General features: G+C 40.8%; 1 protein-coding gene across 1 annotated transcript; it reads right to left on the bottom strand.

Moving 5' to 3' along the window:
* Positions 1-59: 59 nt before the first annotated feature.
* Positions 60-12,974, bottom strand: LOC110989891 (polyadenylate-binding protein 4-like). The gene is made up of 12 exons (XM_022254585.2): positions 12,760-12,974; positions 7,674-7,887; positions 6,985-7,178; positions 6,551-6,666; positions 6,169-6,406; positions 4,884-5,000; positions 4,560-4,676; positions 4,221-4,427; positions 3,629-3,923; positions 2,689-2,840; positions 2,036-2,260; positions 60-1,735 (listed from the first exon to the last, which is right to left on the bottom strand). Exons 2-12 carry the CDS (start codon positions 7,867-7,869, stop codon positions 1,655-1,657), a joined length of 1,938 nt encoding a protein of 645 aa, XP_022110277.1. The 5' UTR covers positions 7,870-7,887; positions 12,760-12,974; the 3' UTR covers positions 60-1,654.
* Positions 12,975-16,312: the final 3,338 nt, after the last annotated feature.

Here is a 16,312-nt window from a genome sequence, read left to right as displayed (position 1 = left end):
AGTTGGTATGAAAAAGGGTACAGCTCCTGGAGAATTCAAATTGCAATTGAAACCACACGTATTAACTCAACTCACTTTTTATTGATTAGCCCTCTTTTCAACAGAAAGTAAAACAAGCTATGCTATAATTAGAAACACAAAGAACAAGCAACCAGTGAAGTTATTAAAACAAAGTTACATGTAGTTGGGAACTGCAGCATTGACAAAGCTTTGATCTTTGGATTCAAGTCTTGCCATCATCAAAACAAAATAACCTCTCCGGTTTATGCACTCTTCAACACATGTTCTCTGATCAACAAACGTCAAGAGTACACAAAAGGGATAACTGTGTTGCAGCTATGGCAAGTCAATTTGTCAACCACTGGTTGATTTTTGGCTGGTATCCTGGATGTTTTAATGCACAGCTTACCAGGGAAAATTGACCAGTAGCTGTTAATTATTGAACAAATTATGACTTAACCAACAGTGCAGTGTCCAGGAAAAGGCCAAGTTCAATCAAAGACCACTAGTGGTTGGACAATACCTACAGCATGTACAGTAATGTTGAAGTGCGAATGACCCTAGTCAAGGGGACAAAAGGTGGCCGCAGGAAGGGAAAAATAACATTAAAAGTGAGAATGGTCGTTTACTAACGACATACTGTTTCCCAGCATTTTCCTTTCAACTGGTCCTCTGCATTGTGCTATTAAAAATAATTTATAGCAACCAACGATGCGACCAACCCAACGTGCGTCCGATCAGAGTTAGTCAAACTATGGTTAACTATGGTCCTTGATCTTACTTGCCCAATGTTGCACAGTACTTTTGAGTTTTGATATATGATCCTCATTAACACTGTCCTGTACATGTAACAAGACCCAGCTATGTCGTCAAAATAAGCTACTCCATGCAAAAAGATATTTGTTACACATACATAAAAAGAGAAGAACAAGGGCAAATCTACTTTAAAATGAATAAACACCAGCCCAACAAAAACCAAATTAACTGACCTAGTTAACTATTAAAACAAAGGAGGGTTCTGAATTTTTTTAAGTTTGCAAATTTTTGAAATGTTTTTCATTTTTTATTTACCTGTTCCTTTTATCATTTTATTAAACACCACCAAGATGGCATTTTCTCGCTTTTTTTAGTAGTTTTTTTTTGTTTTTAGTTTTTGTGTTTTCCCTCCTCCAAAAATCTTTCATGACAGACACTAAGCCATTTCCCACCTGCTTACTTCACTACCATTTTGCTGTTTTTATAGACTTTTTATCTTTTGATTTTTTTCTGTTGATGCTTAAATTGTTTATAGACTAATACCTCTTATTTTTGTCAGCAACCTTCTCTCCCATTTTTATACCATTTTGCAATTTTTTTTTTGCTTTTTTGATATTTTGGATATATTTGTTGTAGTGCTACAGACGACAGGAAACGGTGCCAACTTTCCAGCAGACAACCCATATGTATGTTTGATTTACACCAGCTAATAAGTTTCATCCGGGAAATGTGATCAGGTGAAATACCACGTAAAAGCTTCTGTAAAACAGTTGGCCATGTTAGAGGTAGTTAGTGCCCAGTTATGGGTTACTGGACTACCCTTATCCAGTGTTATTTGAGGAGTCGTTACTGCTTGGAGACAGGTTACCAGACTAGCCCCCTGGCTATGGCTGTGACTTTACTGCTGTTGAGCCATGCTCTGTTTGGTGGGTCCCTCCTTGGCCTGGTGTGCCTTCAGCACATTCACAGCCTCATCAACCTGCATCGTGTAAGTATTAACAGACTTGATCATGTCTGCACTAGTAAACTGGTGGTTGCAGATTTGAATCCCACCCGAGCAAGCCTGTAAACTATATTCCCATATATTTTAAGAAACCACTGGACATGAGAAGCTCGTAAACCAAATAATCAAATTATGATTCCTTGAACAAACTTCCATCAAGCATTACCAATAAAGATCTTCCAGCTGCCAAGATAAAATAAAGAGCCTTCTGTGCTGCTGGTTTCAGGACAATGCAACACTGGTGTTCTATATTAAAATATGGCTTATTTTCCTCACCTTGGCTTTGAGGAGTTCGTAAGACTCCAGCATGTGAAGCAACTCGGAGTTATCTATCTCCAACAGCATGCCAGTTATCTTTCCAGCCAGTTCACCATGGCTACGTTGGATCAACGGGAAGAGACGCTCACCCAACATCTGCTTCTGTTGTTGAGGGGTGGCTGAAGCCAACATGCTTGGCGTAAGAGGTTCCTGACCTGACACCTCGATAGCCTGAGGCACAGGCTGTAAGAATCACAAAACAAGTACACTGTTTACCCTGACAACACGGTTCATGTAACACTGAACAACTTCAGTTGGACTGTGTTGTAAAATGAATGAACCAAATTTAACCACTGCTGTTTTGATCTGCTTGCACTCTTGTGTTGTTGGGATCTGCAGTACTGAGAACAGAAGGGTGGGGTGCTGACAAACCTTTTGCCTTTCAAGTGAAGAGCATGTCAATTTTACACTTAAGGATGTGACAGCTATGAGCCAGCAAGGTGTGAATTCAGAGCAAAGCCAAGACTCTTGAGAAAATAGACTGTTAACTATATTTTATGTCAGCAGATTTTCCAAAACAAAAATTTAATAACAAAGTTGAGATTAATCTTTTCCCTTCAAGTCAACTGTGGAGCTCTTGCCAGACAAATAACCTAAGTCCAGCTAGTTACCTGTTGAGCAGCGTTGGGCATGGCTGAGACAAGCTGTGGATTACGAGTACCTGCAGTAGGAACATACTTCATAGTTCTCGGCTGGACACTGGCTGCCTGAACAGGCATGTTGGCACCAATACGCATCGGTTGCTGGTTCTGAGCTGCGATATCTAGAGATTACAATCAAATGAATTAACAGTACTAACGTCTTGCCTACTTGTAGGAAATACTGATGAAATGCCAGACTAAAAAGTACACTTTCTGATATGGTATGCTTTGCTAGAGAGGCCCTTAGGACTTTATAAATAGCCTTGTCAAAACAGCAATCTTGTTTAAGGAATGGAAAATGAAGAACAACCTTAACAGCCCTCAATTCTCCTTCGATATGATTTTACATACAGCCTGGGAGGGTTGGGGATAAAAGGGTTGGGACCTATTAGACTTAAAAGTTGTCCTTGACTGTGAGGAAGATGTAAACACATTCTTATCAAGATTTGCAGGCCTCAAAATAGTACTAGCCTGGCGTACAAATTCTAGTGAAAAATGTTCCCGGCTATCTAGACTTGGTTCCTTGGTTGCCTGGTGGGCTAGTGAAAAAAATCAGCAAAGAACCTACCTGTAGTGTTAAAATTTAGATCAAAACACACGTATTGTTTCTGGTGGTAATAAATGCACGATTGCAAAACCTTTCACTACAAGTGCATGTGACATACAGCAAATTGTGCCTCTTGTTTTCCAATCAGCAGTTTATTTTCTTCATTGGTATTAAAGCTAACAACAATTTTGGGGTTTCTTTTTTTTTTGCATACGGGCTAGTAAAACTCCAAATGGGCTAGTAAAATATCCAGTTTACTAGCCGGGTGGGCTTTCCAGGAAAAAAAGTTAGCGCAAGGCCTGATTTGACAATCAATGTCTTCAAACACTTCCAAGTTCAATTTCATCTGGTCTGTCCACTTACTGGTTGTGACTCGCTGGGCTGAAGGAGCAGGCTGAAGGGGCACACGAGGGTGAACTGGGCGAGTAGATGTAGCCCCACCTGCAGCAGCACGTGGGTTCCCTGCAAACTGGTGCCTACTCCCAGCAGGCATGGTCTGGAACGAGGGTCCACCAGGCCTAGCCTGAGGCTGTGGCCAGCGCGGATTGCGGACATGAGCCACTTGACCGGCTGCGTACATGCCTCGCTGAGCTGGTGGGATTGTTGGGGTGTAGTAATTGCCGTAGTTGGGGAACACTTGACCGACTTGCTGGGTAGGCTGTAATCAGTCCAGTAAATCACAAATGTTAGGTGTAGCCACTGACATCCTTCAAAATCCTTCCAGTTTTTACAGGATTTTGCAGGTTTGAAAGATTTTGAATGATTAACAATGTTTCTAGCAAGGGCGACTGCAAAGGTGGTACATCAACAACATTTACTTTACATTAATTACTTTTCTTTCAACCTCTGGGTTAACACTTCAAAACTTGTTACAGTAAAGTACAGCTTCCAAGGCACACTTCCTATATCCCAAGTAAATGCTAAGCTTAAACCCTTCAAATAGATGACTACTCACAATGCGAATCCCTGTGGAGACACGGTGCATCATCTGGTTGGACAGCTGTGCCTTGCGTTCTTCCTTGCGTTGTGCCAGTGCCACATAGAGAGGCTTGGAGACAATGATACGGCCGTTCATCTCAGTCACAGCCTTAGTGGCTTCCTCAGGAGAGGAGAAGCAGACAAAACCAAAACCCTTGCTGGTGTTCATGTCGTCTCTCATAACCTATCACACCCAAAACATTTGGAATGAAATTGTGGACAAAGTGATGAATAACTTTTCCCCTCAAATGAAAGCCTTATGGTCAATGGTCAAGGCACTACTGAACTAAAAAGCAGGACATAACTGGACTCCCACCTTGGCGCTGGTGATGGAGCCAAACTTGGAGAACTCCTTGCGAAGCTTTTCATCATCAAACTCATCATCCAAGTTCTTGATGTATAGGTTGACACCTTGATAACGGCTGCTTCGCTCCTACAGGGTCAACCAAAGGGTTTAAATAAGCAACTGATTACACTGCAGCAAGGTAGTGGCTGCACAACAAACTTGAAAGGGGTTATGTCTAGTCTCTAGAAGTCGATTTAGTTGAAACTGCTAGTGTATACATATTCAGTAAGATGTTGTTACATTTGTGGCTATTGTTTATTTTAACCACTGTCAAGAATTCCATTTCATTTCCACCTGTTTGAGGGCCTCAAAGCGAGCCTTTAACTCTGCTTGCCGTTCAATCCTCTTCTGAGCACGTCCAGCGTAAATGGATTTACCGCTAATAAGTTGTCCATTCACCTCTTCAACAAACTGGAAAAAGCAAGCAATAACAAAGTCTGTTACAATGCATACGATTCCTTTGGTAGCAAAGCACTAAATTATCCATTTGCTGAAAAGTTTGCCTCACAAGATTGTCTTTTTGATGGTTGCTGAGAGCTGTGACAATCTTTCTTCTGATATGGCTAGTCAACCTTTAAAAGTCTTGCCTCTATGAGTAACAGCCTCCAACAGCCGAGAAAATGTGACACAGCTACAAAGATTCGAAGAATTTACCTTGCTTGCCATGTCATCAAATTTATCTTAAAGATGTAGTTTAAAGATGGAGGACATTTTCTGCAGTGTCTTATGTTGTAGAGTACACCCACAGATATTACACAGACAAGGTCTCATTTTTATTTTACTGTGCAAGTTTAAATTGAATGAGAGAAAAAAAAAGCTCACGTTTTTAGGGATCCAGTGTACACAAAACGAAAAACCGCTTCGCACTGGAGGCATTTATGAATGTTGATAATGCTGGGATGGGATAATTTTTTCTTGTTTTCAAAATTCTTTAAAAATTCATATCTTCATTTACTGGACACACCCACACGAAGGAGTGTCGGATTCTACTCTAATTTGACAGACATCTATTGCTGGAGTATTTCAGCCAGGCCTGCCGCCTTGTAAAAAGAGCCCAGATTGTGCAATGTTATGTAATTTTCTTTTGGTCACGAAACTGGCACAGTGCGCTGCTGACCTCTTTACATTAAGGGCCAGATTAGCGGTACTGCATGGCTCGTCACTGCAGTGGTGGAGCGCTTTTGTCCCCGGTGATAATCTGTTCGCACTGAATGCCTTCAAAACAAAGCTGGATTATCTTCACTATTGAGAGTGAAAAAATGTTGGTAAATCCCAGCAGCCTGGTCTTTTGTTACGAGTATGGTCTTTTGTTAGGAGGCCCAGTTCCCTTTGTCCGATTTTGGAGACCGGCCACGCGTATAAAGAATGTGTCCGAAACCAGAATTCCTGGCGGCAAGTGGTTAACCACTTCCTGCCGGGTGCTTTTAAAAATCCAGTGCACACATACGGGAGATTTTCAAGATTTTCGGTTTTCAGAATTCTTCAAAAATTCATCATTTCATTTAGTGGACGTTTACATCCACACGAATGACTGTTTGGTGGCTACTCTAAGCTGACAATTTGACAATGGTCCTATTACCTTGCCTGCAGCTGTATGGTCTTCAAAGCTGACGAAACCAAAGCCCTTACTACGTCCACTCTTGTCATCGCACATCACCTTCACTGATGTTACAGTGCCATATTTCTCACACATGACCTTCAGTTTTTCTTCATCAAAGTCCTCCCCAAAGTTCTTGAGATAGACATTGGTGAATTTCTTACGTTGGTCACCAAGCTGGGCCAAGCGTTCTTTCTTGGGTACAAATCGACCAACATACCTGCCGGGTGGATATTAACCATATTTTTGAACCATAACCATGACAATTTTGCCTATTACTACAGGAAATCAAGCTTCAGAACAAGTATCTAAGTTTTCCACCTGTTGCCACACACTAAAATAAGTGGAGTCTAAGGAAACTTACACTTTCTGGCCGTTCAGCAACATGCCTGAGACCTTGGCTATGGCTTTCTGTGCTGCTTCCTCAGTTTCAAAATGTACAAAGCCATACCCCTTGGAACCATCTTCTCCCAAGGCCACCTACAAGAGAAAGAAAAACTATGCGGTCATATAAGTTGAAATTAGACTTCAAGTTTTATTACAACAAAAGAAAGTGAAGTCTCTTTGAACACCGACATGGCTCATCCAATCGGCTTGAATTTCTTCCCTCTACCAGTATTCCCCAACCTTATTTCTTAATTCCCCAGGTGGATAAATGTAAGTAGGGGTAAAATGGCTTGCCCAAGGACACAATGTGACCACCAGTTGGATTTGATCTCCTGACCTTTTCATCTGAAATTACAAACCCTACCCATTAGGCCACACTCAAGCAAGGGAAGTTCTGATTTTATAATGTACCTTGCAAGACAAGATGTTTCCAAAGGCGGAGAAGGTGTCATACATGGCTTTGTTGTCAATGGACTTGTCAAGGTTCTTGATGAAGACATTACCAACACCAGAGCGACGTAAGGAAGGGTCACGCTGGGACCACATGATACGAATTGGTTTTCCCTTTAGTGTGTCGTAGTTCATAGTATCAAGAGCACGCTCAGCTGCAAATAAATGCCACTATTTATAATGAAACTGAAAGGAAACTCACTCATTTTGATTCTCAAACAGAAAATGAATGTGTCTCTCTATGCAATGGTAGATTGTGTTTTGTATATTTCGATACAGCAAGTGTATTTCCAGTCTTCAACCATCACTTCCTAGAATGCTTCCTGAAATATACACAAAACTCAGCAAAAAGTCACATGTGAAGTACAGAGACTGAACCCTTCACAAGGAAATTGTTCCAAATCTTTCAATCAACAAACAGAAAAAGGACATCAGGGGTTCACTGATGGAGAGACAAATCAATTTACACTGACGCTGAAATTTGATACCAACAAGAATCAAAGATTACAAAGCATACCTCTGTACCCAACCAATGAATCTTGGAATCTCTACAACTTAACTGATACAGAGCAATATTTTCCGTTTCCATGTAAATCTTTCAAATCAGTACTAAATTCTATGTTGGAATTCTCATAAGACTAGTCTCATACCATCAGCTGGTTGTTGGAAGTTGACATAGGCATATCCCAGTGAGCGACGAGTGATCATATCACGGCACACACGGATGGACAAGATGGGTCCAGCTGATGAAAACTTCTCAAACAGCATGGCTTCAGTCACATCAGGATGCAGGTCTCCAACATACAGGGAACCCATTGGGTAGTTGGCACCACCAGCGGCATTCATTATGATTCAAGGTGTAGGCTGAAAGAATAAAACAAACTCACTTTTGTACTCGTAATGATGAGGAAAAGGCAATAAAAGAGCCTAACTGAAACAATGACTCAGATAATAACATGTCCTTAAAAGTCAAATTTAGCGGGGAAAATATTGAAGCATTTACTTAGAAAACACTTTTTTCAGGCCAGTCCCATAAATTTGTGCACAGGATGTCAAGTGATACTCACGTATGGAACTCTTTCCCCATTCAATTTCACAAAAATTATTCAGGGTAAATGACAAAATTTACGTCAGTCCAGTGTGTCAGTCCAGCGTCAGTGAAATTTCACAGGATTTTACTAACAACTAACTTCAGAGTCCTAGGCCCATAAAAAGAAATAGGCCTGTTAAATGCAATCTTTGAAAGAGTGCAAATTTAAAATCTAGATGCGCAATTTTTAAATTTTGCACCACCACAGATATTGCCTTGAAAACTGCACAGTGATAAATATTGCATTGATACTTGAACAACAGGCAATGGTTTTACGCAAGAGACTGACATCAACTATACGTTTTGCACGATTTTGTAGGGTCTGTTTCGTATGTGACGTGTGTGAGCTGCATGTACAGCAAGGTATGAACTTTGGCCTATGGGGCTGGGGCATGGTACGTCGAAATTTCACAATTTGAACATTTTGATGAACAGTGCCACGTGACGGCAATTAAATTTCCCGTTGGCATTTAATTAGGACTTTTGTTAGGACTCAATTCCCTTGTTGACATTTAATTTGGACAATTCCTAGAGTCGTGTATGTATTTATTATAAATATATCTGCAATAAAATTAAAAGTAGGGGTTCTTGAACTTTGCTGCAATGCAAATGTGTTATCTTCCTGAGTTCCGACTCTGCTGTTGTGCTGACCCTGCTACCCATAGGCATGTGTTTGCATAGCGAGTGGCTCTCAAGTGTTGCGTGTAGTGACAAGTATTGCTATGGTCCTCGCTGTTCCTATGGGTAGACCTCCCCTGTCGTACCCTCAACAGACTTGAAACGCCTGATGTCACTGTGGTTGAGCCTCCTGTGCTGTACCCTCAACAGTTCTGCATTTATGTAGTTGGCCATGTGACCCTGTGCTGCTGTTTCCTGCTGTTGTACCAGGCTGAGTGACTGTTCCTGTCGTGCATCTTCGAGTTTAACCGCTTCATGCCGGGGCATTTTCCAATGTTGATGATGCTGGGCCGGTATGACTATCATTTTTTCCGTTTTCAAAATCCTTCAAAAATTCATCATTTCATTTAACGGTTGTTTATAGCCACACGAAGTAATCTTTAGGCACTACTCTAAGTTGACAGGTGACCTTCATTGACGCCGGAGTATTTCAGCCAGTACTGCAACCTGGTAAACGGAGCCCAGATTGTGCGGTGTTATATAACTTTCTTTTGTTCACGAACCTGGCTCAGTGCACTGCTGACCTCTTTTCAATAGGTGCCAAATTAACATGCAGCGGTGCTGTGTGGCTCATCGCTGAGGTGGTGGAGCGCTTTTGTCCCCGGTGGTAATCCGCTCACTCTCAATGCCCCAAACCCTGGTATATGGTTTCAAAACAAGGCTGGATTATCACCACTTTTGAGAGTGAAAAATGTCGGTGCTGCCCAGCAGCCCTTGTCTTTTGTTCGGAGTACGGTCTTTTGTTACAGGGCCCTGTTTCCTTTGTCCGAGTTCGGAGACCCCGGCCACGTATATAAACCATACGTCTCTGATTCCGGAGTCCCCGGCAGGAAGTGGTTAAGCCCCTTGGAAGTCGAGGAGTATGGGTCAACGCTTGGGACTCGTCGTCATCCAACTGACCAACACGACCACTTGTTCACCAAATCAAAGTTATTAGAACTAAACGAGATCAATCAACAATCATACTGAATCAAGTTGAGAGTGGTGAAAAGGATCTGCCGAGATATGGACGTAGCTAGCTTCACATGAATCTTGGGAACTGTTGAACTTGATTGAATATTGAACTTGATTTATAAGAATTATCCAGAGCCAATAATGTTGATTTTGTGAGCCCGTCTTTTGAACAGCGCTGACAAAGCTAGCCTTAATCAAGTGGGACCAAAACAAAATTTTGTGTGCAAATTAAGCAAGAAACAAATATGAGAAGACAAAAAAACCTTTGAAAGTAGTTGTTTCTGTTTATCTTTATTAGTATAACAACTTTCAAGATGATAGCAAAATGATTGAGAGAGAGACCACAATAGAGTTTATAAAAAGCGAGACTGATTCACTGCACTTCACTGGAATCTGTCTAGGGGAGGGAGTTTAACAGGGCTACTTGCGCATTGTGGGTAAAGCCAAGCCTGGGGCAGGTAGTTGGCAAGATAACTTCCAAAGGTTGATCATCTATGGGTCTTTCCATGAAGTTGGGGAACATCTGCTTATTTGCCTATGGTCTGAAGACTTTAGAGTAAATCACATGGCTACTCAAATGATTAGCCACTTAAATTGACATCATAACACAAATAGAGAGGTGTATTGTTGAACCATTTTGTTCATATTTGTGGAAACATTTTTTGCAGCATAAAGCACGAAAAATAGTTTCCGTAGAACAAGTTTTTGGTGACAAAATAAATGGGCATTTAAGAAATGAAGACAGTGGATTGAAAGTAAATGTAAACAATGTCATTTTTTTTACAAGTTCGTATCTATATCAACCCTCCACAGTTCACTGCATAGTTTATGTTAAACACTCCTCCTTCATCAGTGAGCCCCTATTTTGTTCGAGACACAACATATGGTTTCCATACATAAATAGTCGCTTTACATCTGAAACAGGATTTCATTTCTTGGACCTGGAAAATAATCGTTAACTAGATCACCATGGTTTGAGAACTACAACCCAGATGTACTTTTGCTCAACTCGGCATTCACTGCTGTATTTCAGTTCAAAAGAAATAATTTGTTCTTGCCAGATTGCTTAGTCATGTTAGTGTGGTTTCTGCAGCCATTCTGTTGTGTCCACAACCCTTGGTAATTCCTAAAGTGGAAGCGTGTGCCCCTCATTGGAAATGGATTCTTTCATGTTTCAACAGCTCTTTCTAGAATTTACCAAACAAAACATCACGTGCCATAGTTGTCAGGCACGTATTTACCCGCTTATCGAACATGGAGTTTCCACACGCTACGTCCGTGATGCAGTTACGCCACCCTAAGTTTGTCAAAAGTAAATTCGGCTATTAGAGAACAGTATCATTGATTTCGAAGTACAAGATCGTAGAAAAACTGAATCCTTAAAATTTACAACACAGGTAGTGTGCTTATGCTTCGTAAGTTTTGATTATTTACAATTTACAATTGATCGGAAAAAATCCAGATGGTTTCCAAGTTATGTCCAAATCTTGTTATTGCAATGACCATTAGTCCATTATCATTATGTAATGATAATAGGGGTGGTACCACAATCCCCTTGGAGGAAACATGCCTTAAACTCGTACATAAACAGGTTTTGAGCACATTTTCAAACCGAAAACGTTAACCAGCTAAAGTTAAGCAATCACTCTAGCTTTTTATACTTCTGTGACAGAATTATTATCTAAACATAAAAAAAGGAAAATATGGTATATGTCCCCACAGGTCAAAACCGGTATAGCCTTGTTGCTAATACGTCTAGTTCCACATGTCCATCAACTCAAGGATTAACAGTAGAGTGATTCCGCGCTGTGAGAAACCGTACTGGCGAACACAATGTGGTGCATGCATGCCGTTGTTCCCCGTTCGTGCCCTGTGCGGGCCCATAATTCTTTTTTGGGGGAGACGATCTGTACTTACTGATACATATTTACTCGTTTAATGGGCGACCTTTATTTAATTGCAGCATAGGTCATTATCTTTTCTGAACAACTTTATAACCTAAATTTAAAAATCTTGATTTTTTCTTTACCTTTTTTGGGGTGTGATTGCCTGATTTTTGGGGGGAGGGGGGTTGGTATTTAACGGTTCAATTTCCACTTTATTATCCCAAATGCAAATGCAGCGTTACTTCCATTCAACTTTCGGACATCAGTTTAAAAAAAATACAAGCTACAGCCGACATTACTTTATGAACTCGGAAGTACACTGTAAATGAAAATGTAACATAACTCCATCGAATGTATCATAGCAAAGAATAAGTTTATTCTCCCAACCATAGTACAGTGTTGCGTAAAAATTAAATTAATTAAAAGGAAATACAAGTTACAACCGACATTAAGTGCCGTTCGACATAACGGCAGAAGATGCAAACTGCCATGCCCCATGCAACAACGGCCACCTTGACAAGTACCACATGTTGCCTAGGCTTGATGCACATGAACGACGTTGAAGCGTATCAGCCTCCCGGCAGTTTAACCGAAAACAGCAAATTAGGTGAATGAGAAACCAAATTATTGTTCACGATGACTGCAACAATATGTAGGTTCTACGCAGGGTACTTGTGACCAAGGTACAAGTTGTCTCATACATGAAGGTATGACTTGTCTACACTGGAGGTACGAGTTGACCAAAGTACGACTCGACAAACTGACAAAGGTACGACTCGGTGCAATTCTGTTGAGTTGTCCAAGGTACGAATCGACCTGTTACTGTTAGTATGGTTAGTGTTACCAATTTCAATACGGGCCCAGGGCCTACGGTAAGGGGTCTGTAGGGGAAGATTTGCAACCAAGTTCCATTTCTAAGGAAAGAAGCAGTAACTACACAAAATATGTTGAAGTTCACAGAAAATTAGGCCTATGTTATCCAACTTCTCACACTTAGCGTAAATGCGGTGACGTTGGTATAGATTGCGGCGTGGTCACAAATAGCCATAGCCTATCACGTCAGTCAATGCCAGGCTTTGCATGCCAAAACGAGGCGTTACTTTCGAAATGTTCCAGATGTTGACTTACATTTTGTGGCAGATTCTGGGAAGAATGTAAATCTCGCAGTTTCCTCGTCTGTAGCAGTAGACAGTGACTTGAAGTTAATTTTTTTAAGTTTTTTTTTCACGTTTTAAATTTTTTTTTTTGTATTTTTACGTTTTTTAAAATGAGGTTGTGTGAACGAAGTCACTGTACACACAACGCTCTGCGTGTGAAGAGGAAAGGAACACGAATTGCCTGGCGCTCGGTCCTTAAATATTTCATATCAATATTAATACGCGTGACGTCAATTTCTTGATAAACAATCATTTACTCTGGAGCAAAGCGTAAGCTATGCAAAGAAAAGTAACAATTGAATTGTTTCGTTGACGAATAATAAATACATATCTCATTATTAAGTTTATATGGAAGAACTAATGCTTACACCACGAACTACATTTTTTGTTTTGGGATGTAATTCGGCTTTCGACGAACCCTGTTTCTTGCCCAAATACGAATAAAAAACCGCATTTTAGCAGGTGTCCGTCTTTTGAATCATGTGCATTGCTGTGCTAATGTTAATTCTAGCTGGTTCCCTGCATTTGCCTCTTTTCGACAGCTTTGTTGCGCAATGCAAAGATGGGAAAGACTGGCTCCACTGTCTTTGCTACAAACCGGAGGACTAACTTCTTTACGCCGTCTTGCAATGGGAGCAGACATTTCGAATCCAAGTGCGTGCTTGTAGAGCATTTGAGATCAGATACAATGAATATCGAATGATTTATTCTAAATGCAACACGCAAGTACAACATAAGCGAACTTCAGACGCACACGTAAAGAGCATAGGCTTGCTGTAATTACATCCATAGCTCCGTCTTCCAAGTACTGTGCGCAACAACCTCCACTACGGGATGTTATACGGGTGCACCCTTGTATTTAGGCTGGAAATTTGTCCGCCGAGCTCATTAATAATATTCTATATTAGAGGGTCTTGAGAGCCATGGAACTGGGAATTGAAGAAATATGAGACTGAACCTCTGGGCCGAACTCAGGGCTTCCAATTCTGAGCAATTTGGATGCAATCGGGTCCGAAAATGGCACTATTTGAGCCATTTTGGAATGGTTTTTCAAAATGGCTACTTTTCTGGACAGGGACATTTTCTTCATTTTAGGGGTGGTCTGCTTCTGGTGAAAATTTCTCAAAAACTCATTGGTCGACCCCCCGAAAAATGAAAGGAAAATGAAAGGGGACATGTGGAACATCATTTTTCTGTGCAGCCTGAACATCTATGAGAGTTGTGAGTATTTTAAAAATATTTGTGAAGTATGGGGATTTATCACTGCTGTCTATGGGAATTTATTTGTAGGGGTGCACCCTATATATATAAGTTGCAGGTGCGTGGTGGCTAGCTGACTCTAATACATGCGAAAAAATGGATAAAACTAGCCGCAAACTCGGAGAAAGAAAAACGTCAGTCAGCCAGCTAGCCACCGTAAGGCGCCCTCTCTCCTCAAAGATCTTAAGACGGCGTCAAAATTTCTCCGCTCGAAGAATGAGAGGGAGGCATCCTAGCTCGTTCTCATGGGAACGATCCTGCCGCGCCATGTTGGCTCCCACCATTATGATACCCACCATGCCTTATGTGAATGAACGCGCACGCAGCCCGTGGAGACGAGGATGGAGAAGTAGGCGCTCTATTTTTTTAGGTGGGGTACATACAGTACACCAAATACTTTCCTACAAGAAAACAGTTTTCTTAGAAGTCTTGAGAGGAGACTACTCTCCACGCCTCGTTATGGGGAATTTTCGCATTAAAAATTTCCATTCCTTAGCTTTGAGAAACCCTCCTGCCTTGATCAACGAATTGGAAAAAATTATTTTTTTCCAAGATAGTTATCAAGACAAAAAGCGTTTTGAAACGACCAAAAACCTCGGCTTTGTTTGTTTCACACGGATCTGGATCATGATCAGTGCACTCCCTCATTGGCACTAGAACCCGCAATGAAAAGTGTGAACCAGAACTTTAGGATCCTGGCACTGATCGGAATCTGGGCCCATGTGAAAAGCCAACTTGCCAGGCTCTCCAATGGGATGCTAGCCTTCATTCTTAATAATTAGAACTGAGGTCGGCGCTTCAACCTTTCCCCTTCCTTCCAAAATTAATATCTAACCCATCTATGTATCACACGTAATTAAAAATGTTCACATGTAGGCCTAACTCCTTTATATGATGTGTGTATGGAAATTTGGTTTGATATGCGAGTTCAATAGAACCTGAAAGTATAAAGGTCACGCCCTGGCAGCGAGCTTATAGGACCTTCGCGCGGTCCTCAGTCCATTGGACCGCGCGTCCTGTCACGTTTGATAAGTTTGGGAAGAACGATTTCTAACTGAAACCACCCCATGAAACACTAATGTTGGAATTTTCCCTTTGTTTTCGTCAAGTACTACATGTATAGGTTTTCCCGGCCGATTTCGGAAAACGTGTTAATGAACTAGTAATAGCAGCATTCGTTTTCGAGCGAAGTAGAACGACCATTCAAATCTCCGTTTCTATTTAACAAATACAAATTTTATTTCAAGGAGGGTACATACAGTCGTATAGAGTCAGCGTTCAATTTCCTGATGTTGCACTGGTTTAGTAGTATACTGACATTCATGTTTGCGCGAAACTGAATGCACCTGTGCAATCTTGCATTCACCTTAATTTGAACACAGGCTATTTCGCAAAATATGCAGGCATTTTCGTCTGTGTGTTATTTAAGGTATGCCTGATCAAGAATTGGAATTTGTTTGTATACTAACAGAAGTTGCATAATAGAAGTGTTTAGTTGATTGGTTAAATGTCTGAATTTCATGATTGCAATAAATCATTCATGTTGTCATTGGAAACTACCGACTATTGTGGGAATCGTACTAAAAACAACGGCGCTGAGGGAACCTTCCTTCTTGTGCTGCGTTTCAATCATAGAAACCTTATTTTTTCAGTTTGATAACAAACACACCATAAACATTTATAAGTAAAATGACATTTATAGGTTTCCCCGGCCAATTTTGGAAAATGTGTACGTGGATTTGTGATAGCAGCCTTCGTCTTCGAGCGAAATAGAACGACAATTCAACCCGCCGTTTCCATTTAACAAATATAAATTCTATTTCAAGGAGGGTGCCTTCAATCGAATAGAGTCACCGTTCAATTTCCTGATATTGCATTGGTTTAGTATGTTGACATTTATTTTTGCGCGAAATTGAATGTACTTCCGCAATCTTGCATTCATCTTAATTCGAACTCAATCTATGTCGTAAAATATCTATAGGCGATTTTGCGAGAAGCGTTATTTAACATATGCCTGGTAACGAATTGGAATTCGTTTGTGTGCTAACAGAAGTTACATTCTTAGAGGTGTTTATACAAATAGTTTAGTGGTTAATGTTTGAATATTCATGACTAAAATAAACCATTCAAGTTGCCTTTGGTAACATAGCGACTATTGTAAGAATCCCATATAAACACCGACTCTGATGAGGGAACCTTCCTTCCTCTGCCACAAACGCATAACGCGAAGTAAGAGTTAACACATGCTTTCTTGCAATGGCTGA

The sequence above is a fragment of the Acanthaster planci genome, linkage group LG02 (assembly GCF_054643075.1).
Source record: "Acanthaster planci isolate LZ-2023a linkage group LG02, COTS_SCS, whole genome shotgun sequence".
In the NCBI taxonomy this organism is placed as follows: Eukaryota; Metazoa; Echinodermata; class Asteroidea; order Valvatida; family Acanthasteridae; genus Acanthaster; species Acanthaster planci.
This window is presented reverse-complemented; position numbering and strand designations above follow the sequence as displayed.